The sequence below is a fragment of the Antedon mediterranea genome, chromosome 4 (assembly GCF_964355755.1).
Source record: "Antedon mediterranea chromosome 4, ecAntMedi1.1, whole genome shotgun sequence".
Lineage (NCBI taxonomy): Eukaryota > Metazoa > Echinodermata > Crinoidea > Comatulida > Antedonidae > Antedon > Antedon mediterranea.
Genome location: NC_092673.1, coordinates 2285426 through 2311606, shown reverse-complemented (window position 1 = coordinate 2311606; position 26181 = coordinate 2285426). Strand labels below are relative to the sequence as shown.

The window sequence follows — 26181 nt, the reverse complement described above, 5'->3', positions numbered from 1 at the left end:
CAGGCACTGACCTGGATGTAACACCATGCTACAGAATGTCTGCTGCTTCATAGCAATTACAAGGAGACTGAGCTGGTATGCATCGGAATGCTGCAATCTACATGCCCAGGGCCTAGCATAATGAAACACAAAAGTTCCAACAATGCTGCATGACCTATCAAGCAGTCATATCCGTTTTAATGAACAATTCCTATTTAAACATTCTTTACAGATAATATTGTCAACATAAAATATTTAGTCAACAGTACAGTACAGTACCTGTAGTACATGATGTGTTTTACACTGTGCACATCAACAAAATAAACCTAATTAATATCCAAAACGATTCTTCCAGGAATAAACAACAATACAAAATAAACTACACAGTATTAAAAATACAAGTGATATTATAGTATAAATAATTTGTTTTGATTACTAAAATAGATTTTTAAAATTTCCCACAAAGTAATACGAGAACCCATATTGTATTATAAGTCATAAAGTCTGTAGTTTTTAAACAAAGAAGTTATATTACAAATGGTATCAATGTATATAATTAAAACCTAGTTGGTCTATTTATAGTTACTGTCCAGTATGTGTGTATAGTATAGCAGGCCTGCTGTACAGTACTACTGTAGTAATGTATACCTACATATTGTCTGATGGCGTGGACATTGTAAAGCCTAACTGTGTAATAAAGTACATTTTCTCAATACAATTATATAAGAGCTGAGTTTTAGACTATAGCATTTAAAAACATCTTTAGCTATTAATATCACAAGATAAAGGGCCACTGGTATAATCATAAATATATATTTATATACTACATGCAAAACCACAGAGGGGGTAAATAGTATGTACTTGGAGGATGTAGTTGACCAGGCTATTGTAAATTATAAAATAGGAATTTAAGAAACGTATTTGGCCTACATTAACCATGGTAAACTATAGTAAAAAGATGGATAAAATCGCTTGCATACTGTAGAAAATTTTGACCAAGAGAAAACTGATAAAACCAATAAAATACTGTCAAAATACTGTAAAGGATAAGGGTTACAGTTAAGTACAGTATGTTATGACCTTTATACCGAGTGCCTTAATGATTAACATTATTTAGCAATGTTAGCCTATTGTTGTATTGGCTGGTAGATTGATAAAGAAATGCCCAAAATATCAATTCAACTGGACATCCATAGCACTACAGTATATAATTATCTCATTGTGTTGATAAACTTTAAATTCCTCTTAAATTTAAAAAGTATCATAATGCATAAATATATTTGTCCACCATCAATAATTATCTGAATTACTTAATATTTTGGAATACATTTCATGTAAAAAAATACATACTGCCTGTTTAACCAATCACCTTACCACAATGCTACTCATTCTAATATACATTTTAACAATACAAATTAGAAGTACAGTAGGTATTAACAAGATGGTTAACTGATGATTACTAGTTTATTAAACTATGTAAAGCTGTAAAACTACTCAAGTAAACAATCTATTTTCAACAATTTAATCTAGTGTTAAAAATGTATTCTTTTCGCAACAATTACAAAATTAGTGCGCACTTTGAAATCTTTTATATCAATAAAACGTGAACAAAACACACAAGATTTTTCATGGTAAATAGTTCCGAACTGTAGACGCAAAGGCATATTCGTATTATTTTAGGCTAAAACAATTTTTAACTCCATAAATCCAATCTAATTTTAAAATTTATTGATATTTCAAGATCAATTTTCGTCGTGAGGTGGTTTCCCGAATGATCGTAAAATCAAAACGGTACTGGGTATGACCAACTAGCGTTATTGTCACTGGCTAGTCATCCATTCATAGGGTCATTCCATCTCAGATCACCCAATGAGTTAAACCCTACCTCTTCCAATTTTGATGAAATTTGGTATATGGGTGATTCATAGCAATTAAAGCCAAAATTTCAAATTTTAACTTTATCGGACCAACGGTTTACGAGATATCGCAATTTCAATTTTCGGTTTTTACGCAAAAAAGGGCGCATCCGCCACGTTTCAAAGAGCTGTATCTCGGGAACTATAGGTTCGATTTTAAAAGCAAAGGTATTTTTGTAAAGGGGAGACCATAAGGAATCTAAATATACTAATTGTGTGTGTTTTATGTTAATTTTAATTTGAATAAAACTTTGACATATATTTTGACCTTGAAATTGACCACGTGGAACACGCCCGATTTGTTGGTGACTATCACGAAAAATGTAGCCCTATGTGTCAACTACAACATATAAAAAAATTGGAGGGGTTTTTTTCTTTGTTTCCATGAAATTACAATTTGAAGTTGACATACCTCTTCCTTTTAGTGTATTTTTGGTGTATGTCCATGCATTACTTCAATGTCAATTTGATGTATTCCAAAAATAATTTTATTTACAAACTAAATATAAATATTATAATGTTAAATTGTCTATGTCTGGCCTTTACTCCTTGTCATCTGGCCAATTCAAACAGTATTTAGAAATGTTGTGGCGATCATTTTGGGAAATACTGTAATTCCTAGTCGAAGAGGATTTTATAAACGGAGAGGCTATAATACAATGTATATTTGATTCAGAAATCCAACAACAGTCTTCTTTGGACGGCCAATAAAAGGTTTTCGCTGGCCCATGAGGATGCATAAATTTAATTTGATAATCCCCAAACTCTTCTGAGACATCCACAACCAAAACAATCCATGGGACACCATCATAACTACAGCACACAAAATTCTGAAGTCTAATAATGGTGGGTTGTGTATCAGCAACAATTTCATTTTCATCACTGAAAGATTCTTGAATCACTACCACATCCGGAGGGTTTATCTGGGTACTAAGTTTGTAGACCTGCATCTGTGCCAGAGAAACGGGAACAATGATATTGTAATGTACCCTTGATGGTCTGGGCGAGGTTGAATCTCGGCTTTATTTTTTTTTCCACAGTAGATACCTCATCTATTCCCACATGAAAAATGTTGATGCCTGGAATGTCCATATGAGTGAGTCATATGGCCGAGCGCTTAAGGCAGGGGCGCCGTTTACTGTACCTAAAGAGCCAACAACAACATCGGCAAGGGTTCGAGGCCGACTCGCTCCTAGTTCTGGTGGTGGAACAAGTCTTCTCGGATAAGGACTATAAACCGTAGGTCCAGTGTACACAGTTATAACCTGTGTGTACTTTAAAGAACCCAGTTCATTATTCGAAAAAGAGTAGGGGGTTACCCCGGTCAACTGGTTCACACAATAGCCCCTGTATCAGGGGGATTACCACCTATCTGATAGGACAGTGATTAATTAACTATTGGTAATCCTTGGCCACATTGCCTAAAGACATAAAATAAAAATAAAAAATTACACAGTAGTCGAACATACTAAGAGATGTGAGAATATGACATTCAGTCAAACGCTGATAAGCTTCTCTTAGTGACAAGCCTCTTAACTGTTCCACCTATGCCATCACAATCACATGCACTCTTGCCATGTGATGTAGCGAAAAAATTCCACTCGGCGCCGCGTCTAAACCAAAATCTTCCTGGTGGTGGCAAAGGTTAATAAAGTTATATTTGTTTTTGTATTGGCCGCCACATCCATCTGTGAAATACTGAACTTTTTTCATGGTTGGTAGTTTTGTTTTTAAATAGGGGATGACAACCTTTAAAAAGGCATATACAGTAACTGTTGTATGTTCTCTGCAATCACTTATTATGCATATGTTAATGTGCATAATAACATAGTAAGGACACTAAACTATGTGTCAAAATTGATTTGAAAAGTATGTGAGTTACCCAGTATTTCTCATATCAAAATATATCTACTGTTTAAGTGGGCCTGATGAGAAAGCGTAACAATAAGACACCTTAACAGTTAGTGTTCACACTGTGTATAAGTATAACAACACCAACAATACACTGAAAGGAAGAGGTATGTCAACTTCAAATTGTAATTTCATGGAAACAAAGAAAAAAACCCCTCCAATTTTTTTATATGTTGTAGTTGACACGTAGGGCTACATTTTTCGTGATAGTCACCAACAAATCGGGCGTGTTCCACAGGGTCAATTTCAAGGTCAAAATATATGTCAAAGTTTTATTCAACTTAAAATTAACATAAAACACACACAATTAGAATATTTAGATTCCTTATGGTCTCCCCTTTACAAAAATACCTTTGCTTTTAAAATCGAACCTATAGTTCCCGAGATACAGCTCTTTGAAACGTGGTGGCCGCGCCCTTTTTTGCGTAAAAACCGAAAATTGAAATTGCGATATCTCGAAAACCGTTGGTCCGATAAAGTTAAAATTTGAAATTTTGGCTTTAATTGCTATGAATCACACATATACCAAATTTCATCAAAATTGGAAGAGGTAGGGTTTAAAATTCCATTTTTTTTGGGTGAACTGAGATGGAATGACCCCATAGAAGTACTAATGTAGTAGCCTACCTGTACGGTGACCATAGAATGTGACCCGAGGCATGACTAACTACGACTTTTAGATGATAGAAAGTTGAGAAAAAATGTTAGTTGACATTAATTTTCCTGTTTTCCAATCACTGACACTATTATTAATCATCACCATCATATTACCACCAAAATCATATTAATATCGTCAATTTAAAAATCCCCACCACCACTAACATCACATCCCTACCATCACATCCCTACCATCACCCCCCATATTCCACCACCATGCCAACTACAATACCATCATCATCATCACTACCAACAGAACCCAAAATACTGTACCAACTACTACTACGACTACCAGCTCTAAAGTCTAATAAAAAAAAATGTTGTAAGCCTTAATATATTTTAAACTATCATAAAATGAAAATTATTTAACAATCTAGTTAATGTACATTCTAAATAGCAAAAGAAAAATTCTAATGAAGTTATGAATATTTTAATGAAATTACTGTAGAAAATAAAATGAAAAGGAATAATTTTTTCCTTGTGTTTAACTGATTATAATATACCACCACCACCAGCTATGAATTTAATCACACAATACTAACAGTATCCTTCACTTCATAGCATGGTAAGGCAGGGCAAATCAATAACATACTAACACAAGGCTTACAGAACAAATACTACCAAGGTCATATGTACTGTACATTCATTTAGCATGTTTACCACATTCACCAGTTCCAGCAAAAAACAACATTCAAACTAATTAACCAGTTACATAAATAGTAGAAAATGTTCCATTCTCTGAGGATTTTAAGTTTGGAATAATTTCACGCACCAAAGAGAAAATCTACACATTTCACAATGATGAGAGAGAGCTAATAAAACGAAAACTATCCATGCATACTCGAGTGTGGCCTCCCTATGACATTCTACACCACCAGACATAAATGAATTCCAAAATCTTTTTTTATACACCATTGATTGTCGTTGTATGTAACCACACGTTATGCGAGTAATTTACAATAAACATGGCTTAGCATATGCATCTTTAGATCAAAAAGTCACATAAATAAATTGTAGAAAAATAAATTACTATTACGACATAAATACAACATTTACAAATAAACTATTTTCACCTTGGATGAAAGAATATTTAGCTCAGCCAAACAAAGACACCGCTATGCACACTCTACTCTACTACTACTTGATTGGTATGGTAGCACCAAGTGTGGCATGCGCTCTGAAACCAACCTCCACCACACCACGTTTTCGAGGCGTTGTTCTACCAATTATTTCCAGTAGATATCTTCAAAAATGGTGTCCATTAATTCGGGAATGACATTTGAAACCACATACAACGAAAAAAATCCGACAAATTTTCATAAATTCCACCGGTCAAGAAGAAAGATAGAGCGAAGATTATAGCGTATCCCAGACACTCTCTTCTCTCATTATGGTGGTTGTATGATTATAAAGAAGACGTGGGGTCAATAAAATTGTTGAATGATTGGATCCGCAATTATCGTAATAATTATCAATTTGAATAGAATGTTTTTTAGAGTTATAAATATAATTAATTATATTTCTTTTACCACCTAATATTAATTAAATAGTATTTATATGAATTAAAGTTAACCTGAATGCATGTAACTAAACAATAAAATTCCCTCGACATAAATGGTATGAGCTAAATCCATGCGGCGCCCTCTGTCAAAAATTAAAATGGCGGACGTCAAAGCATTGGAGCACTCAACATTAAAGGTGATAAAAATTGTATTTTTTAATTATATGTTGCGTTTTTTTAGTGGTATATTGATGCAATTGAAAGCAATAAAGTTAATGCTCTTATCATAGATTGGAAATAATGTAATATGTATGCTTTGTGCTATAATTTGTTTCTGTAAAGTGTTGTTTTTAATCGTCACCGACGAAACCGGTACACTGTATTATTGTAACTAGACAGCAGAAGCCTAGCCTAGGTAGGCCTAGCAGGCTAGTCCCCTAGCTTATAGCTAGCTAGACCTGGTAATAATTGACTAGGACAAGGTATGCTTAGGCCCAGTGTAGTATGGGTGGCCTAAATGTATGCTCCTACAGTACACCCTAGAGTTGACACCCTGCCCTATCGGCCTAGGCCTAGTATAGATATGTAATTAAATATTCTAACACAGACAGTTTATTATTAATTCATTTTTATTTAGTAATTATGTTTTGTAGTGAAAAGAATTGTGTATGAGTTCTGAATACGCCTTTTTCTCAATACAGAAGACAAATTGAATCGACGACAAACAATGCTGTTCAGGGAAGCGTAACCAACAGAAATAACATAGCGAGGAGACGAGCATATTTTCGGAGGACAAGTTACTTAATGAACAGTCTTATGGACAACATTTTTATTATAAAATGCTTTTAAAATTCTTTTGATCGCGTAAAATCCAACGGAAAAAGATGAAAAGCAAAAAAACTGTGTACACGACTACACAGGACATTGCATTTTTTGCCTATCAAAACAATTTTTTTAAATTTTTTTCAATTACATATTAATTTATAAGCCAATCTTTTTAACAACATTTTACAGTAAATTTTTTTGTCAAATCCCCATAAAACATTGTTATTTTTGTTTGTTAAGCTTCTCTGCACATCATTGTGTCATCGATCAAAGATGTCTTCCATATCGCATTCAGATCTTCAGAAATATTATTACTTTACCAACATTATTATTACTGTACCAATATTATTATTATTAAATGGCTATATATATTATTACAGTAGGCATCGCATTTGAGCAGGTGTTTTGTTGTGTATATTTTTTCCTGTGGGCCAAATGCCCAACAATTTCCACTATTATTTTTGTATAAATATGTAGCACAAGGGTTCTGAAATAAAAGTGTTAAAATCTAGTCTATACAATTAGTAAACCCCAAGAAATTAAAATTAATCATTTCCCTTAAATAATATTTATTTTTTATGCAGTCAGTACTATTTATTATTACGGTAAAAAATATTGATTGAGATTGATTTTATATTTTTTAAAGAGATTTTTAAATAAAAAGTGGAAATTTTGCAGTAACTTTATAAAAGCAAAGATTAAATTCTTTCAGAGCTGGACTTACTGTACAAAACCTCTATGAAATTAATATTTCATTGAATTTTATAAAATGACAGGTGTTATCAATGATGGTACTGTAGATTGTATGATCATATTTTATTGTTCTGAAATGTAAAATATATATGCTTCATGATTTATAATTTATTGAATTTTTTTGTAATAAGAAGAATAAATTTGTGAAATATAATTTGTTTAAATTTCAGGTGCCATACGAGACGCTCAATAAAAGATTTAGAAACAGTCAGAAGGCTATCGACCGTGAAGTTTCACACGTAACAGGAGTATGTATTATTGTACATTGCTTATTTATTATGAATATACATGTAATATCTATTTCATGTTATTGTAAAGTAAATCTAGCTAGAGTGAATTTCATATTGTTATTAATAATTAGGTACAGAGTATTAAGAATTATTTTGCCGTGATGCTTGGAAATTTTAAAGATTCATTTGTTCGAAAAAATGTTTTTATTGGATTTTGTTTGTTAAATTTCATATGCCAAATTGTTCAAAATATTTAAAAATAATATATTGATAATAATTTGAGAAAACTAACTATTTATGAAGTGTTTTTGTTGGTATGGTATTGTGTAAAACATGGCATAGAATTTTGGAAAATGGAAGGCGTAAAAATGGTATACTGTAAATGAATGTTTATAAGTTGAATTGGGAGAATATTGAATGATAATGAATTGAAATAGGACAGACAGTCTTTCAACATATATATTGACCATTCAATGAATTCAATACATATTTGTTGTCAATACCAGTCACCTACTGTAAACTTTTATACAATTAATTAGTCATCATCTTGGAATCAAATGTCAAAAACTGGATCGAAAAGAAAAAAAATTATGTACCTGAAAAAAATGTAATGTAAAAGCCAAAAATACTTAAATTGTCTGTCAGACAATGGTTTTTAGTTAAAATTAAACGTTTCTTTTCTCTTTTTATTAGTGAAATAATTATTTTTTGGGTTATTTTTTTTTAACAGAAGTGAATAACTTGATTAAAAGTTAAAACTGCAAAATGGCCTATTTAAAGTTTGATTTTATTAATCTTTATTATTGTTATTGTTTTTTGTGGGCCAATACATCTTTTATGTTCTTTTCTATTATTATTTCTTCATAGGTGACGAGTAAATTTGAAAACAGTTTGAAAGATACTGAAGAACCATGCAATGTTGGAAAAGTAGTAGAGTTACTAGATTCAGTGGTGGATAAGCTAACAGCACTTAAAAGAAAAGTACAGTATACTTTTTATTTACGCCGTAGTTAGGATTCGGGCACCAGAACGCAACTGCCTATTGTAACAGATTCCGACAGAAACTAACACTGAGAACAGAATCCTAACCACTTTGTATTATTTATTAGGAGAATTGCTAAGGAATGCTTTGCTAGGTGACAGTCATTCTGAATAAACTCCTAAACACATTAATGCTTGGTTCCCACTAGAAACGCAACACAATGATGAACGCAACGTAAGTGATTTGGCCAATCACAAGCGGGGATTAATCAAACTGTTGCTTGTCATTGGTCAACACAATTGCGTTGCATTTACGTCCTATTGGAAACCAAGCCTTAGCGGCGCTCTAGGTGTGCTGTTTGTAGTCGTGCCAAATTTAGATGCACTGTAAATGGCTCACCTCGGGGAAATTATAAGTGTTAGGTGACTGATTGCACTACCACACCTAACAAATCAAGGGCTGGACAATTAGATATCAGACACAATATTAGGTTTGCAGGAACATAATAGTCTAGTAATCAAAAGTAAGGTATTTGTAAATGATAAAATGAGCTAAATTTATTTCTGTTTCTTAGCATTGAAAATTATAGTAATGCTAGTAAGAGAAATATGAATTTTATTAAAAGTTTACAATACATCACATTCATCCAATAATACATCACATTCATCCAACAATACATCACATTCATCCAATAATACATCACATTCATCCAATAATACATCACATTCATCCAACAATACATCACATTCATCCAACAATACATCACATTCATCCAATAATACATCACATTCATCCAACAATACATCACATTCATCCAACAATACATCACATTCATCCAACAATACATCACATTCATCCAACAATACATCACATTCATCCAATAATACATCACATTCATCCAATAATACATCACATTCATCCAACAATACATCACATTCATCCAACAATACATCACATTCATCCAACAATACATCACATTCATCCAACAATACATCACATTCATCCAATAATACATCACATTCATCCAACAATACATCACATTCATCCAACAATACATCACATTCATCCAACAATACATCACATTCATCCAATAATACATCACATTCATCCAACAATACATCACATTCATCCAACAATACATCACATTCATCCAACAATACATCACATTCATCCAACAATACATCACATTCATCCAATAATACATCACATTCATCCAATAATACATCACATTCATCCAACAATACATCACATTCATCCAACAATACATCACATTCATCCAATAATACATCACATTCATCCAACAATACATCACATTCATCCAATAATACATCACATTCATCCAATAATACATCACATTCATCCAATAATACATCACATTCATCCAACAATACATCACATTCATCCAACAATACATCACATTCATCCAATAATACATCACATTCATCCAACAATACATCACATTCATCCAACAATACATCACATTCATCCAACAATACATCACATTCATCCAACAATACATCACATTCATCCAATAATACATCACATTCATCCAACAATACATCACATTCATCCAACAATACATCACATTCATCCAACAATACATCACATTCATCCAACAATACATCACATTCATCCAACAATACATCACATTCATCCAATAATACATCACATTCATCCAATAATACATCACATTCATCCAATAATACATCACATTCATCCAATAATACATCACATTCATCCAACAATACATCACATTCATCCAACAATACATCACATTCATCCAACAATACATCACATTCATCCAATAATACATCACATTCATCCAATAATACATCACATTCATCCAATAATACATCACATTCATCCAATAATACATCACATTCATCCAACAATACATCACATTCATCCAATAATACATCACATTCATCCAACAATACATCACATTCATCCAACAATACATCACATTCATCCAACAATACATCACATTCATCCAACAATACATCACATTCATCCAATAATACATCACATTCATCCAACAATACATCACATTCATCCAACAATACATCACATTCATCCAACAATACATCACATTCATCCAATAATACATCACATTCATCCAACAATACATCACATTCATCCAACAATACATCACATTCATCCAATAATACATCACATTCATCCAACAATACATCACATTCATCCAATAATACATCACATTCATCCAACAATACATCACATTCATCCAACAATACATCACATTCATCCAACAATACATCACATTCATCCAATAATACATCACATTCATCCAACAATACATCACATTCATCCAACAATACATCACATTCATCCAATAATACATCACATTCATCCAACAATACATCACATTCATCCAATAATACATCACATTCATCCAACAATACATCACATTCATCCAACAATACATCACATTCATCCAATAATACATCACATTCATCCAATGACATTTTTACTACAGTTACAATGTTAAATACTGCCCTCTCTTGATCAATATTGCGTTCTTTACACATAAGCAATAAATCTGTGTAACTGAAAAGTTGAATATAATGATAACTGACAAATACAGTAATACGTTGAACTTAAGCAATTGCCTGGCCAGACTAATATATAGTATTGATATTATGAAAGTTGGCGGCACGTTTAACTTCAAACTGTGAAGTTGAAGTACTTGGATTTAGTATATTGTCACTTATCTATACACTACAAGAATTTGCGTGTTTTTCTCCCAGATTATGAGTAATAGCAATATATCTGTAAATTTTAATTAAAATTTATGTATGAATTTACGATGGAAAGAAAATATGTGCAATGAATTACTAATGAGGAAAAATGTACTGCACATATTTTTTAAATAAATCTGTACATGTGTAATAAACATTGTTCTAATAAAAATAATTTTTGTTTAAATGGTTGTTTAGAATTCTTCATTTACTATAGGTAACTTTCTATCTATACTACTATTGGTTGATTTATAGTAATTTTAATTTATGTATTTTAGGCTAAACTATAACCCATGAATGTCAATGACAAAAGTTCCTATATTAAAGGGGTCACAAGTAATGTATGCTGTGTTGTCACTAAACAAAACATTTATATATTTATAGGCTGCAGAGGCTATAAGCCAGGAAGAAGGCAGTGCACGGGTGTGTAAACGTCGTATTGAGCACTTAAAAGAGAAAAGTTCCTGTACTGAGAGCTCGTTAGCCCAGTGGAATAAGAAGAGAGTTGACCGAATGCTTGTTGAGTACTTCCTGAGGGCTGGCTACTACGATTCTGCTCTGAAATTAGCAACACACTCCGATATAGAGGTTAGCTATTCCCCTTCCACAGCACATTTGATGACTCGGCTCTTTTCCCTACTTTTAAACTTAAATTTCTTTTTCAAATACAACTGGAATCATCAATAAAAGTAGATGTAATATTATATTTATAATTAATAATAAATGTGTATAACTTTGAAAATGAGATAATTCAGAAGCCCATTATACTCTGCATACCAGAAGACGATCCACACTTATTTTGCATACAGGTGCACAAAGTTGTTGTGTGCATATTTGCATGTATGCTATGATTCCTTTTTTTTGCACACTGCATTGACGAATGGGTGTCTCATTTGAAACGGCAGGGAGTTTATGACAAGACTGCCCAGGTAGGTTTTGAACACATGTCTCGGACACAAATAAATATTTAAAAATGATCAGGGAGAAGTAAAAACTATAAAAAAATCAGATTAAATCATCATGTTAAAATCATTAAAATGGTTTTGGATTTAGAATTGATCCAACATATTTTCTAATCTAACATGCTTACACATTTCGCAAAATCGTTATATAAGTTTATAAAAGACCCGAAATATTATATTATAGTTCGCACTAGCAGCTCTTTTAAATAAAGTCATATACATTAGGCTTTGTCTACACTATCACACTAGGTTGACAAAAAAAGTGTGATATGTCTAAATATAGTAGTGATATGCTTAAATATGGTAGTGATATGACATAATCATGTTCATATATGGCCACATTACATTTTTTGTCACATAAAGTTTGATAGTGTAGACAGAGTTTTAGATTGGGCAATAAATGTGTTGAAACAAACACTACTATTAATCTGTAAACTCTCAGAGTATTACTAACATGCTTTAAACATGTGACTTTGACACTAGTCACCAATGGCGATACTCGGACATTGCGAGTGTGAACCGACTGCACTCTTTTCACGTTCATTCTCACTTAAGTGAAGTTAACCTCCAGCTTATTTCTGCGTTTTTTCACTTGAACTTAGGCAAACCGTTGCATGTTTAAGGAAGTAACAGAACGCTGTTTATTAGGTCTCCATCTAAATATACCTAATCCCCAGACACTTATGCACATGATCAGTTATAGTACAAATCAAAGTGACTCATTGCAAATGAAACTAAAAGCATGTACTGAGTCACATATTCATCAATTGCATAACGTCTGCCTCAAATCTGTCGGCAGTGTATATTGTGTTGCATTATTTTTCTAAATTGAGTAATTGAGTAGATTGAATCGTTGGAGACATTAATATTTGATGACGATGCTTTCTCAATGTATATGTAACTTCATAACTTAATATTTCATTCATATTAATTTATCAGTGAATATCTATACAGTACTTAGTTTTTAGATCTTTACGCTGAATTGTCAAATCTATGTTTAGTTCTGACTTATAACTATTTATCTTTCAATGCAACCAATCGAAATTTGATATATTATTGAACATCTGTAATATTATTAGTCTTTTTCTATTTATCTAGTTTACCTTGATAAAGCTACAATAGCCTATTCTCCTCAAAGAGCGCTATATGTAAAAATAATTTATCGAACACCCATCCTCATAATAGTACTTAATTTGGCTCAGAAGTGTAAGATGTTACTCGTGGGTACTGGTCCACCTCAGCCCCTGTTATGGACAGACGAATTAACCGCGTTTATCGGCTGCTTGAAACAAAGAGATCCTTAGGAGAAAGAAGTTGTATGTACACTTGTGCGAAATTCAGGCTAGGGTAGGCAAATAGCATGTGGGCTAGTGAATGTTTCATCGGCTATCCCAGTGGGCTAGTAAAGGAAAACAATTCATGGCCTTTTATTACTATTAGTTTATTATATACAGTATTAGCTAATTTTAGATATGTGTTATGATGATGTTCTTTCAGTTTAAATAACATCCATATATGATTTAACATAAAACACACTAAGACAAATTCAGTACATTGATTTATCTTTCATTTTTAACATGTCATAAACAGAAAGTATCTCGGTCTGGGAGCAGATGAGTCCGGAGTCCATTCCTATCATAGCGGCAGAGACTTGGCAAACCAACTTTTTAACGGGTGATTCAGCATAACGTCCTCAAAACATATCCATTTCCGCCGTGGCGGTTGCGTGGAAATAGATCTCGCACGTAGGTGGTGATCAATTGCATGTAATCAGACGAGGATGTCTAATTTCTGGTGTATCGATATCTGCAGTATGGAAGAATGTCCCTATGGTCTTAGACGGTTCTGCCTTTCCACAGAATTGCCGCATCACGCTGTTGGTTTTCCTGTCGAATAAAAATTAAGCAATTGCACTAATTGTTCGCAACAGCTGGGGCTGCTGCTCCAACTACGCTCTTCCTCGTCGACGCTCCCTGGTGGTTTTTCTCTTGTTATGCTACCGAAGATACCGAACACGAGGAGCCAGCAAACGAACTTAAATTCCCAGACAACATCTGACACATGCCGTATTCTAGACAGATTGATGGTTCATTCTCATAGTTGAGATGATACAGAAGAATATTCATAGACCTATTAATTTATCTGCCTGAAGGCCAAGTAAATACTTTTGTGATATTGAAAGTTCGAGCTATCAATCTGGTGCTGTTTATTTACTATTTGAAACACAACATTGCTAAAATGCTCTTGTGTTTTCTCTATGTCTATTTATGTTTTCTGTTATATATCAATATATACTGTAGATGTCTTTATTTTTTCTAATATGTTGTAGTTTTAGTAAACTGAACTACTTTTATTTTGGGTAGCATATGTTACTCATAAATAGGTAGTACAACATACAAATGTTCTGCTACCTAAGCCTACCGTTTTTTCGGATTCGGTTAGTGGAACCCTGGTTCCTAAACATATTAGAAAGATAGTTTATATACAGTTCTTAGTGGTTTGTAGTAGCTCAGTTATTTTCTACTAAATTGTCCACTTACACTTGTATAAAATTACAAAAATAAAATTAGATTTTGAGGAAAAAGATAATAAAAGCGACTGACAGGTAGAGACCGCATGCAAACACAGGAACTTCTTACAAATACAGATTACTAAAACTTTCAATCAAATGTAACTATGGCTTTACATTGTCAAGAAACAAACAAGTCTCACATCATATTCTTTAACAAAGTAATAAAAAGTTTATTAAACTTTCTCGTACTAGGCACTAGGTCCCAGCGTTGCCTCTCTGTCTCACGTTACTGGGTTCAATTCTGTCTGCAGTCCAGTGCCTGTCTTTGTGCTGACACACGATTCACACATAAAAACAAATTGTTGCATGTGGATATGGATAGATGTTTACATAATATTACTTTAAAGTTTAGTTTTATTTTAAGTAGAGTTTTACAAATTGAAAACAAAATGTCCCCATCGGCTTACAAGACAAAAACACTAACTATCAAAGGTTAGTAAATTCAATTACTTAATAAATATAATTTGTAAATTTTAGATACGTAGAATTTAATTTGTAAAATTAAGATACATAATAAAATTTAATTTGTAAAATACATAATATTTAATTTGTAGAATTTAAACACACATTATATAATTATATTTATAAATTATTAACATGATAATGTTACATAATTCAATTTGATTTACATTAAAATGATTACTTTTGAACCTGAAGAACATCATATAAATTAATTTGTTTCATAAAATGTCTGCGTTAAAAAACGAAAACCGTTAATAAGCTAATTATTTGTCCTCTATTGGATTTCAAAAGTTCAGATGTGTTAAACTAAAAATTCCTTAGAGTCTTACCCCTAAAGACCTTACTCCCCCTGTTTGAGTCATTATTGAATAAGATAGATAAAAAATGCTATAAAATGTTGAACTGTAGTTTTATCAATCCTAATGAACTGATTTGTTAACTTTATTAAACTTTGTTCATCGATAATGAAAATTAACAGTATCGTAAAGCGAGGTTAGTCTGATATAATTGTGTTGAGACATCTGTTGCATTGCGATTTCACATGTACAGTTTTGATGTATAAAATGTAGCGCCATTTCTAATAGTAATACATTCAATCTATAGATAAAGTATGTGAGATAATTATTATTATATAACACGTAAATAAATTCCTGTCATTTGATTGGACAATTGTGGGTCACATGGCGTGCAATAGTATGTGAGATAATTATTATTATAGTTACTTAATAGAGGAGCAGGCATTGTCTTTTGAAACATAGGTGTGCTACAAATTGCACTCCTCAATTCAATCAGGGGTGCTGTAGATGTGCTGTTTGTATTTTCGTGTGTAGAAGTTTACCAAATTAAGGCGTGTTGTAAATCGCACTCCTCAAGGGCAGTTTAGGAGTGTGTTAGGTGAGTTATCGCACTCACTTGCCTTAAAAGACCAGGCCTGGAGAAGTCCCCTAAATATGGGTTGACCATAGTGTTAAAAAACATATATTGCCCCTTTTCCATTTCATGTTCCTTAAATATAGGGATGTCCTCTGAATAGAGGTGTCCCAATAGAGGAGTCCCCTGAATAGGGTTGTCCCAATGGATGAGTCCCCTGAATAGGTGTGTCCCCATAAATTCCATCTGCTTTTTTTTTGTATAAAAATGTTTGCTTATTGAACGATCTCCTCACTCAACCCCTAAAAAGGGGTGAACTTTACCCTTGTGCTCTCCGTGTGAAACAGCTCTCAGAACGGGTGGGAAATTGTGTGATACAGATCCGGTCAGAAAGTGACAATAGGCCGCTTTCCTGTTCGTGTTTTAATTCAAATTAGGAAATCATTTTTACCGTGGTTAGATGGTATTACAGCTAAAGCTGAAATTAAATCATCTGTCATTATTACTGTAATTAAGTAATTAATAATTAAGTGTTAATTGTAATGTTAAATGTCCATGGAAATACCATTATTACACTGTTGACATGATTGACTGATTGACACATGCTAATCATAATTTGCAAAAAAAAACGTCTTTTGGATAATACTGTAATAATAATAATAGTACGAATTTGTAATGCGCCAATTCCAGCAGTAAGTGATCAAAGGCGCGGTGTATGAGAGCTCAATTTGAAAGAAAAAGATGAATTTTCAAGGCAGATTTAAAGGCAATGGTATAAGAACATGACCTAATAGAGGCCGGTAGGTCATTCCATAAGCAAGAGGCAGCAGAAGTAAAGGTGCTTAGGCCATACGTTTATATACATCTTCATCTTCATCCAGTTTTATTTTACAATTGTAGTTTAGGAATGTTCTCTTTTTAGACTATTTTTTACTATATTTGTAAAAATGTTCTGAACAATTCATTTATATTTCCCTTTTATTTTCTCTCCTTTTTAACACTGTAAATATTGTCTGTCTTTGTATTGAGATTTTAAAGTTTTTATTGTAAGTTTTTTAATGTTTTTTATGAATGTTTTTAATCTGTTGCTAAACAAAAAACAGGACCATATGTAAACCTGTCTAAATATGTCCTCTGAATATTGGTGTCCCCTTAATAGGGGTATCCCTTAAATAGGGGTATCCCCTAAATAGGGGCCTCCTGAATATCTATACCTGATATGTTTTTATCCTGTTTAAATATGTTTTAAATAAATAAATAAAATCTTTGAAACGTACTGTACAGTATATAAATAAGTTTTGTAATTAAAGGTTTGAAAATATTGCAATTCCTGATATGTTTGTCAATACTGACATCTCTTGATATCTGATTGTATATTATTATTACACCGTACAATTACAAATATTGGCAACGAACGAATATTAATCTTAACGTGGCAATCTCTTTAACATTCGTACACGACACGCGAAATAATTATAACATGAAAGGAAGTAAAATTATCCTTGGTAAAAACCAATCTCCTCATTTGAAAAAATAATATATTCAAGCATTGTGTATTCTATGTTGCCAACAGCTAGATGTCCAATTTGAAGGGCAGTGCCTAATGCTCTAGTCAAGGATAAATAGAATAATTTTGAACTTTTATAATGAGAGTTTAAACTTTGAATATTTTAAATGAGTATGTTGACACATTCATGGTCTCAATGTATTGTTTTTCAAAGACCGTAGGTTTTTCGTTTGGTTAATTAAACATTTTGCTATAGATTTTAATTTGCTTATTGTATCATTAGCTCCCAATGATGAAATAATTATCAACTTTTGTTAGATACCAAGTACTATGATAACTGCAATTAATGAAAAATATATTTTACTAGCCTAAAGCTCTGTCTACACTGTCAAACAAAATAATGTGATGTGCCCATATATGGACATGATAATGTTTTTTGTCAAACTAATTTGATAGTGTAAACAGAGCTTTAATGAAATAAGCATTAGTGCCTTGAATTAGTGTATTAATGCTTACAATGTACATCACACTCTAGATTCTGAAATGTGTTAAACATACGCACTGCTCCCAAGACCATTGGTTAGCCTTGACCGGACCCTTCCCCAGATGTCAGAGTTTTGTTGTAGATTCGTGGCACGTGTGTAAGCAAAGAAGGGATACGACGACGACGAACCACCAGTTTAACCTTTCTCATAATCACTCTGTCACTGCTGATATTTCTCACTCCGCCCATGGGATTTAACAAGGGAAATTAATACGTATTTAATTTTCCTATGCTACTGGTACATAGGCAAGCACTTTGGATTCTAGCCTTGCAGCTGTTTGGGAATGTTCTAACCCGAAGCAGCAAACCAGCCCATAGTAATTAGGAATTCCCACGTTTACCCCCAGTCACTTATTTATAGCTTTAGCACTATTGAGCGTAAATTTATTTTTCACATGATTTTGTCGATAGTAATTACAAGGTAATTATATCAAGGTATATGCTATGTTGATTCGCGGATAGGCTTTTACCCCCCATTCAAAATGAAATTGGGTTCTAGAACTTTATAGTGGGTGTAAGCTTTTACCTCCACATTTCAAAATATAATGGGGCCTTCACTTAATACTGTACATACATCAATTAATTTTACATGAAAAGAAAAAAAGATTTTGATATACTTATCAATATGTGGTTAAGAAATATATATATATTTATTTAGCCTACATTTATGTCTGAATAAATAAGTCAATAAAACTATTTAAAAACAAAATGAAAAAATAACTCTTTTGGGTGCCAATAAGAACTATGTACAAAAGTAAATGAATTAAATTATTAAAAATTCGTCTGCTTTGAAAAATAAATCTTGATACAGAATCATGTATTTATTCGCAAGTAACAGATGTTTTCCCAGCCCCCAGGCACCTGCTAAGCGCCTTCCTTTCCCTGTTAATTAACTTGATGTAATTCATTTATATTTTCCTGGTGAATATGAAATATCAAGTATTGAAATAACACAGTAACTTGTGCGTACAGGATTAAGTCATTCAAATTACATAATCTTTAAAAAATAGGAACATTTGTCTAGCTATTAATTTGTTTTAATAATCATAAAGTAATTTTTTAATTCTTGCCATATGTTTTCTTGTGAATATTTTTTTTCAAGCAATAGAATCAATGTTTGATAAAAAGCTGTTTTTATCCTTAAGTTAACGTCGCTCCTGTACTTCCATAATAACCGCATCAACAACCTGGTAACGGTGACGAATCTAAAGGATCACTACTTCTCCTGGGTTGAACATGCCACAATTGCAATTCCCACTGGGCCTTCACACTTCTGTAGGATATAGATAACTCTACTATGGTTGTTTCGCAAAAGAACTGTACGTGCAGCAAAGTCTGTTTACAGGACCAGTTTGGCCGAGTCCCTTTGCGCTGTTCGCCATCCATTCTATTACCGGTGTAGACCGTTATTTTGATTGATACATGTTCGTTATCGCTCTTGCCAACAGGAACCAAGCAGGTATTTTGGCTTCAGATTGTAAATGTTTTTTCCCAATAATAGCTATACTAATTCTATTATACAGTATATGCAAAGTGTTCAAAAACAAAGTGGTAGACTTTAAGATATATTATTCAGCGATTTAACTTAATAATGAAATAATATTGTTTGAATGGCCAAGAACCCTAGTAATACTTTATACATTGCTTTTTGTATAATCAGTTTAAAGACTACATACGTAATCAGTTACTGCTTTTTGTTATTATTGTCGTGGAAATAATAATATTTTAAAATTGTACACAATACTGTATAAAAAGGATTTTATTTAATTACAACAAACAACAATGTTAGGTCTTAGATTAATAAAATGGGAATTGTATTGTTGAAAGGTTGGTAAAGTGAATACACACTTGTCTAGGTTCTAGACAGAGTTTTTTAACTTAATAATATTAGTACAAAGATAAATATTTTGGCACATATGCCGTTTCATACGTATACAATAAAATTGAAAAGCCGACTGGTGGACTAACATGAAAAAGACAATAACTACAGACTTGGAGCTAGTCTAAGTACACACTAGTGAAGTTAGGTTAGGTTAAGTTAGGTTTGCAGTACACCATGGTACACTGCAAAGACTACTCTTATAATCTATTTTTAAATTTGTAAAAATGTTGTTTACTAAATCAATGTCAGGTGGGAATATTCATAGTGTCACAAATGATGATGTTAAAATCAGGACATATTTTAACCTGTAGATAGGAGAAGCATTTAATTGCTATTCAATGCAAATACTCTCAAATGAACACGGACTAATACCAATTAGTGTCAATTAAGGTTCTTATTTAAATGTGGTTTTACAGCCTCAAAACATCATCCAAATGTTGACATTACCACTGGCCTTGGAATAATTTAGTGATGAGAACGAAAGCTTTATAGAAAATCTACCAATAAAAGGCTTAACTACTGTACCTGTAGTAGTATTGTAAATTCCGGTATTTTGTTTGATTAATCAGTTTAGACTTTTGATTGACTGGTTGTAATTAATTGATTTCAAATATTTTTAACTACTATTGTGTTCACACACACTAAAGTTAAGCTTGCATAGAAGAGAGTAAAGCTGGTCTAAATTATATCCGAGTTACAAGCATGTGTGATCAGTTAACTTTGTGCATCATCATTAACTCCGATAGCTGTGTTCACACACACTAGATTAATTGTGCATAGAAAAGAGTTAAGCTGATCTAAATTGTATTCGAGTAACTACCTACATTGTGCTTGTATGATCTGTTATACCAACAATGTCGTTAACTCCGATAGGCTTCGGAGGTTCACCTGATTAACTTTAACTCCCACTTTAGCTTCCCACCCGATTGATTACAACTGCGATTAATTGTGTAACTTTGCCTTTAAATGCAAAATAAGACTAACCTAAACTCCGATAAAGAATATGACTGTAAATATGGTTTTAGAAAGATTTTCAATTGTAAATTTGTTTAGTTTTATTTAAATTTGTTTAGCCATATTTTATAATGTTTAATGAATAATTTATGTAATTGAATGAAATCAAATTAAGCATTAGTATTTTCAAATACAAAAACTGTTCTAGAATTTTGGTTTTTATACAACTTACAAAAACAATACCATTTTTACGTCTTCATACTGGAGATATGCATTACCATAGGTATTCAATATAAAAGGAATGTATATAATTTGCCGCCCCTCTTTGAGCACGACCTATAACATTAATAGCAATGTTTTTATGATTGTAGTTAAAAATCAATTTATAAAACATTTCCATGACATCAAGCGCTATACATTTAATAGAATATGATATTTTAAAATTATATCTGATATTAAACATGGTTTACAGAGGAATCAATTAAATTCTCCTTTAGACTAATTTCATTTTTAGTTTGTCCAAATCCCAAGAGATGACCTTTACTGTTTGTAGTAGATGCTTCAAAGTGAAAAAACACAGAAAAACTTTATTGCTTGAACGAACACAATCTTAAATTAATATGTGATATTATATTGCTTATGATTTATCATATTTTTAATGTAATTTGATATTTTTAAAATATGGTTTGTTTCTTATTATAAGAAAAGGTGTTGAATTGTGATAATCTTATATAAACGGTATTATTGACACTTTGTTAAAAAGAACATACGCATCGGGATGTTAAGATTATAGACAAACTGACATCCTAGAAAAGAAACAACATCAGTCTCTCGTTAAAGTTTTATACTGGTCAGTTATATTGTCCAGTTATATTGTCCAGGGGTACCAAGATGTCAACACAATATATATCTGGAGATTTGGTTATAAAAACCACGTTTATAAAAGATTACAAAGAAAGTTTATGTTTATTTTGTGTTTAACACTACAGTAGACTACAGTCAAGCTAACCTATACAGTTCCACAGTGATATATTTAATAATGCTAACCTATACTGTTCCACAGTCATATATTTAATAATGCTTAACCTATAATTTATACTGTTCCACAGTGATATATTTAATAACTTTAATAATTTCTGTATTGCAACTCCTTAGTGATCAAAATGTCCTGTAATGGCAAGAATTAAAATCAAATGTTAAAATTAATTTTTAGATACTAATTTAATTTTTGAATTCACTATGGAAAACAACAAGTTTTGTATATATAAAGTTTAAGTATAGTTATTTTTTGATTAAGAAATATTATTAAACTTTAGAAAACTTGGCCATCTTTTGTAGATGAATTTGATATTTATAATCCACACTTAGCATTCTGTTGAAAGTGTCTGGTAGATTTTGAAATTTCATTAGCAGTACATTCTTATGTGCCCATTCAGGCTTAATTATTTACCTGAGTAAGTGGGTTCCTACAAACCAAAGTTGACCCATGACACCTGAACAACGCTAGTTGATGAAACCAAGTACCATATTTATTTTATTATTTCTAACTTGTTAAAGTTTTATATAGTATGAGTCTACCAAAACGTATGGCTATCGTGACAAATTTTATAGAACTGAGGCAAAGGATTTGGACCCAGTGACCTGAGATGATGCATTTTACCTGAGTGCCACAGTTTCTGTGGTGATAACTTCAAATGAATGATAATATTTAATAATACTATATTTATACAGTTACTGTATGTTTTTGTCTAAAATAAATGTTTTTTCTATTATGCAACATTTTTAAATATAAATTTTTAAATATTCTCAATTTTTTTTTCATGAAGATTTATTACAATCACGGATATAAAATACAATAGACAAAATCTTTTTACAATACCCATAGCACTGTGATAAACTGTGCATACGCCATTTAAACCAGGCCGTGTACTTGACACTAGTGTGTCCATGTGCTTGCATACGTACTACACGTGTGTCCATTATAGTGAGTGATAGACCATTAGATAATTACCGTCATGCCCAGCAGCCCTATAAACCGTGACATGTGCTTTGCAAAATATGAATTCTTGTTTGTACTTAGATTCTCAAAATGTTTTTTTTTGTTTAGAGCATAGATATGTCATAAATATCTTTTTATATTTTCGATTTTAACTGCAAACATTTCGACATATACCAGTTGTTTACCAAAATGTTGCGATGTTTTTAAAAAAATATTAACACTACCCCTAGTGTAACATTTTACGTCTAATCACATTGCGATTTCTCGTTAAGTAAATGTCCACTTGTCGTCCAACGTGTATTTCAACATATTTTATAATTTTCATGTTTATTCAAACTGTGTAATATTAAGAATTTGATGACTTGTGAGTGACAGATGGTTTAGTTTCAAATGCTTCAATTTTTTCAGATATTTTTGAATTTATTTAAATTATCTTTCTCTGTTTCCATTTTTGTGTTGATGGAAAAAACTGATTTTAATTTTCTACTACATCAGTACTGTGGTAACCATGACAACATAAATAAATGATGATGATAATGATAGTTAAACACAATTTTAAGACACTCAGTAAATGTTAACAAAATTGAAATTTAAATATACTAGTACAGTACAGTATGTTTACATTGTGCCAAATATATTTCTTTTTTTATTACCTGACAATTTTTGTTTTGAATTTAACGTGAAAAAATATGATGATTTTCATATTTGTCAAGGTCCAATGATATGAACAATGGTATCAAACAAAGTCAGGAAATGGTTCATTAAGGAAAGCTAATTAAGACCTTGTATATTAACTCTACCAGATATCAGTCACAGCTCCAAAAGGAAGAAGGCACATTCACTAGGATTATTGCTAATTAATTTATCCTATAACGAGGTTATATTGTTCGAATATCAACCGCAATTTTCTGTTTTGAACAACAATTTCTGGTATTTTTGTTTTCCTTTAGTAAAGAGAGCTTACTTAACTGTAATTTAAATTGTTTTTAGTGTTGCTTAAAATTGAAATTATTGTCTTGATAATAATACATTTGGAAAAAAAAATTTGTCTTGGTTTATTATTATAAAATAAAATGTTTCAACATTATTTTTATCTGCTTGTAATCTGATTCTTCTAAATTTTGATGTAGTGGATATAGATATTGACGATAGCCATTGTTTACGGCTGTCAGCTAAAAAGTAATCCAACCAAATCAGCCGCAAACGATGGATACCTCAGTATATGGTTATTTATAGAATTTGTTTTCATTACAACTTATTTATTTTAGTAACATTACTTAATAATAGTAAAAGGATCAAAAACATTTAAAAAAAAAATTACTAAAATGAAAACTGCATACAATTCTGACCATGGTAATATTTCAGTTTAGTTTACATTAGTACAAATTTAACAAAGTAAAATTGAGCTTACCACTTTCAGGAGAAAAAAATTCAAAGGTTGGTATTCCAATTGGATGTATAGAGTTGCGTGGATTGGTGCAGTTGAGTTAACGAGACTTGTATAAGTAATGACGCGGTTTAACTACTTACAGCAATAATATATGACCAATATGAGAAAAGCAAGCTGGTCCCAGATTGACTAGAAGCGTATAAATGGTCGCAGTAGCTTATTGTTGTAAAATTCTTTGCTCGTTTGCTTTCACTCTTCCGCTTGTGTTGGTCTGACGGTGACTTCCTCTAAACTGAAGTTATTAAACCTGGTGTCTGATATATAAGTGGTCCGCCAAGAAACCTAATGCCTATTTATCCTGAGTTGTAACTGGTAGCCGCAAATTATAGGTTTGCGTCAGTAATCGTATGTAGGTACCATTATCCAGAAATAGTGTTCGGCGTTGGTAAACAAAGTCTTGTGACATCTATGACTTGCGTCAGCCGTGGTGCGTACCGTGGAAGTTTTTGAGCCACTCACAGACGGTGTACGCAAGTTCAAAAGTGGTTTTTATAAAACAGGATATCCTTTACACCCAAGGTCAGCGTGAATTGTCAGTTCACTGAGTATGGTGTTGTCCAACCTCCTGAGACCTTCCTGACAGCCCAAACAGTTGTCATGTATCAGTCGTTAATTGCACTTAATAACCACTTCTTTTAAAGCTTGTCTAGGCCAGTAATAACGTGTTGCTCGACTTCTGATTAAAATGACTTGCAGTTAAACGAACGCACGTTTTCCACCCATCCAGGCCAGGTGGGATAGTGATGCTTGTGTTGATGGCCAGACCACACCCCCTGTCTCCATCCTTACAAGTGACACCAGTACTAATCCCTGAAGGCCCACCTACACATACACTTGCGTCTAATTAAAAACCGTCTTAAAGTTTATTTTTTGCACTGTCTAATTACCAACGAAACTAATTAAAGACGAAATGATAATATTAATGTGCTGGTTTTTGTCCTCAGCACTTCCACCGTTCACATATGTTTTCTCACAAATTCAAACCGTATGGTGCATGTAATATGACCGAAAAATCTGGATGGAATTAGTCATTTTTAGCGACTAGTTTCAGTCAATTAACTGATGATAAATCCTTTAACAAGATCATCAAATGTGATTCAACTGGTTCGTTGAGTTATTATTTGATGATCGTTCTTTTTTTTTTAAAGTTGTACTTTTAGATGTATATCTTAACTAAAACGGAAATTCTCAATAACATACCTATTAAATATACCGTATATTTCGGTGTATAAGTCGCACCTGTGTATAAGACGCACCCCCAACTGAGAGTAAAATATCGGTATTTTTTATATCGTCGATGTATAAGACGCACCTTATATTTCATCAAAACATTGTTTTTTTAAATTGTAATCAATATTATTGTAATAATATATTTTGTTATATCTACAACGGCGTCCTTTATTTAGGTTTTTTCTTACCTAGGCTCGGCCACGCCGGCCGCGCCCAGCCTCAACAAGTTCTTTCTAACT

General features: G+C 32.2%; 2 protein-coding genes across 4 annotated transcripts in view; one reads left to right on the top strand and one right to left on the bottom strand.

Moving 5' to 3' along the window:
- Positions 1-24921, bottom strand: part of LOC140046202 (C-terminal-binding protein 1-like) — a 72555-nt gene extending 47634 nt beyond the window's left edge. For 2 of the 3 annotated variants that reach the window (XM_072090761.1, XM_072090764.1), the window contains exon 1: positions 5537-5848. The gene's annotated coding sequence lies outside the window, so the exon portion shown is untranslated. Of the gene's footprint in view, positions 1-5536; positions 5849-24673 lie in introns of those variants that run through there. The other variant, XM_072090762.1, reaches the window with a different exon arrangement.
- LOC140046203 (E3 ubiquitin-protein transferase MAEA-like) overlaps positions 6117-26181 on the top strand; it is a 48885-nt gene continuing 28820 nt past the window's right edge. Inside the window, exons 1-4 of the mRNA XM_072090766.1 lie at positions 6117-6161; positions 7713-7790; positions 8640-8753; positions 11895-12098. Coding sequence (XP_071946867.1) covers positions 6123-6161; positions 7713-7790; positions 8640-8753; positions 11895-12098 — 435 coding nt within the window. The 5' untranslated portion in view covers positions 6117-6122. The remainder of the gene's footprint in view (positions 6162-7712; positions 7791-8639; positions 8754-11894; positions 12099-26181) is intronic.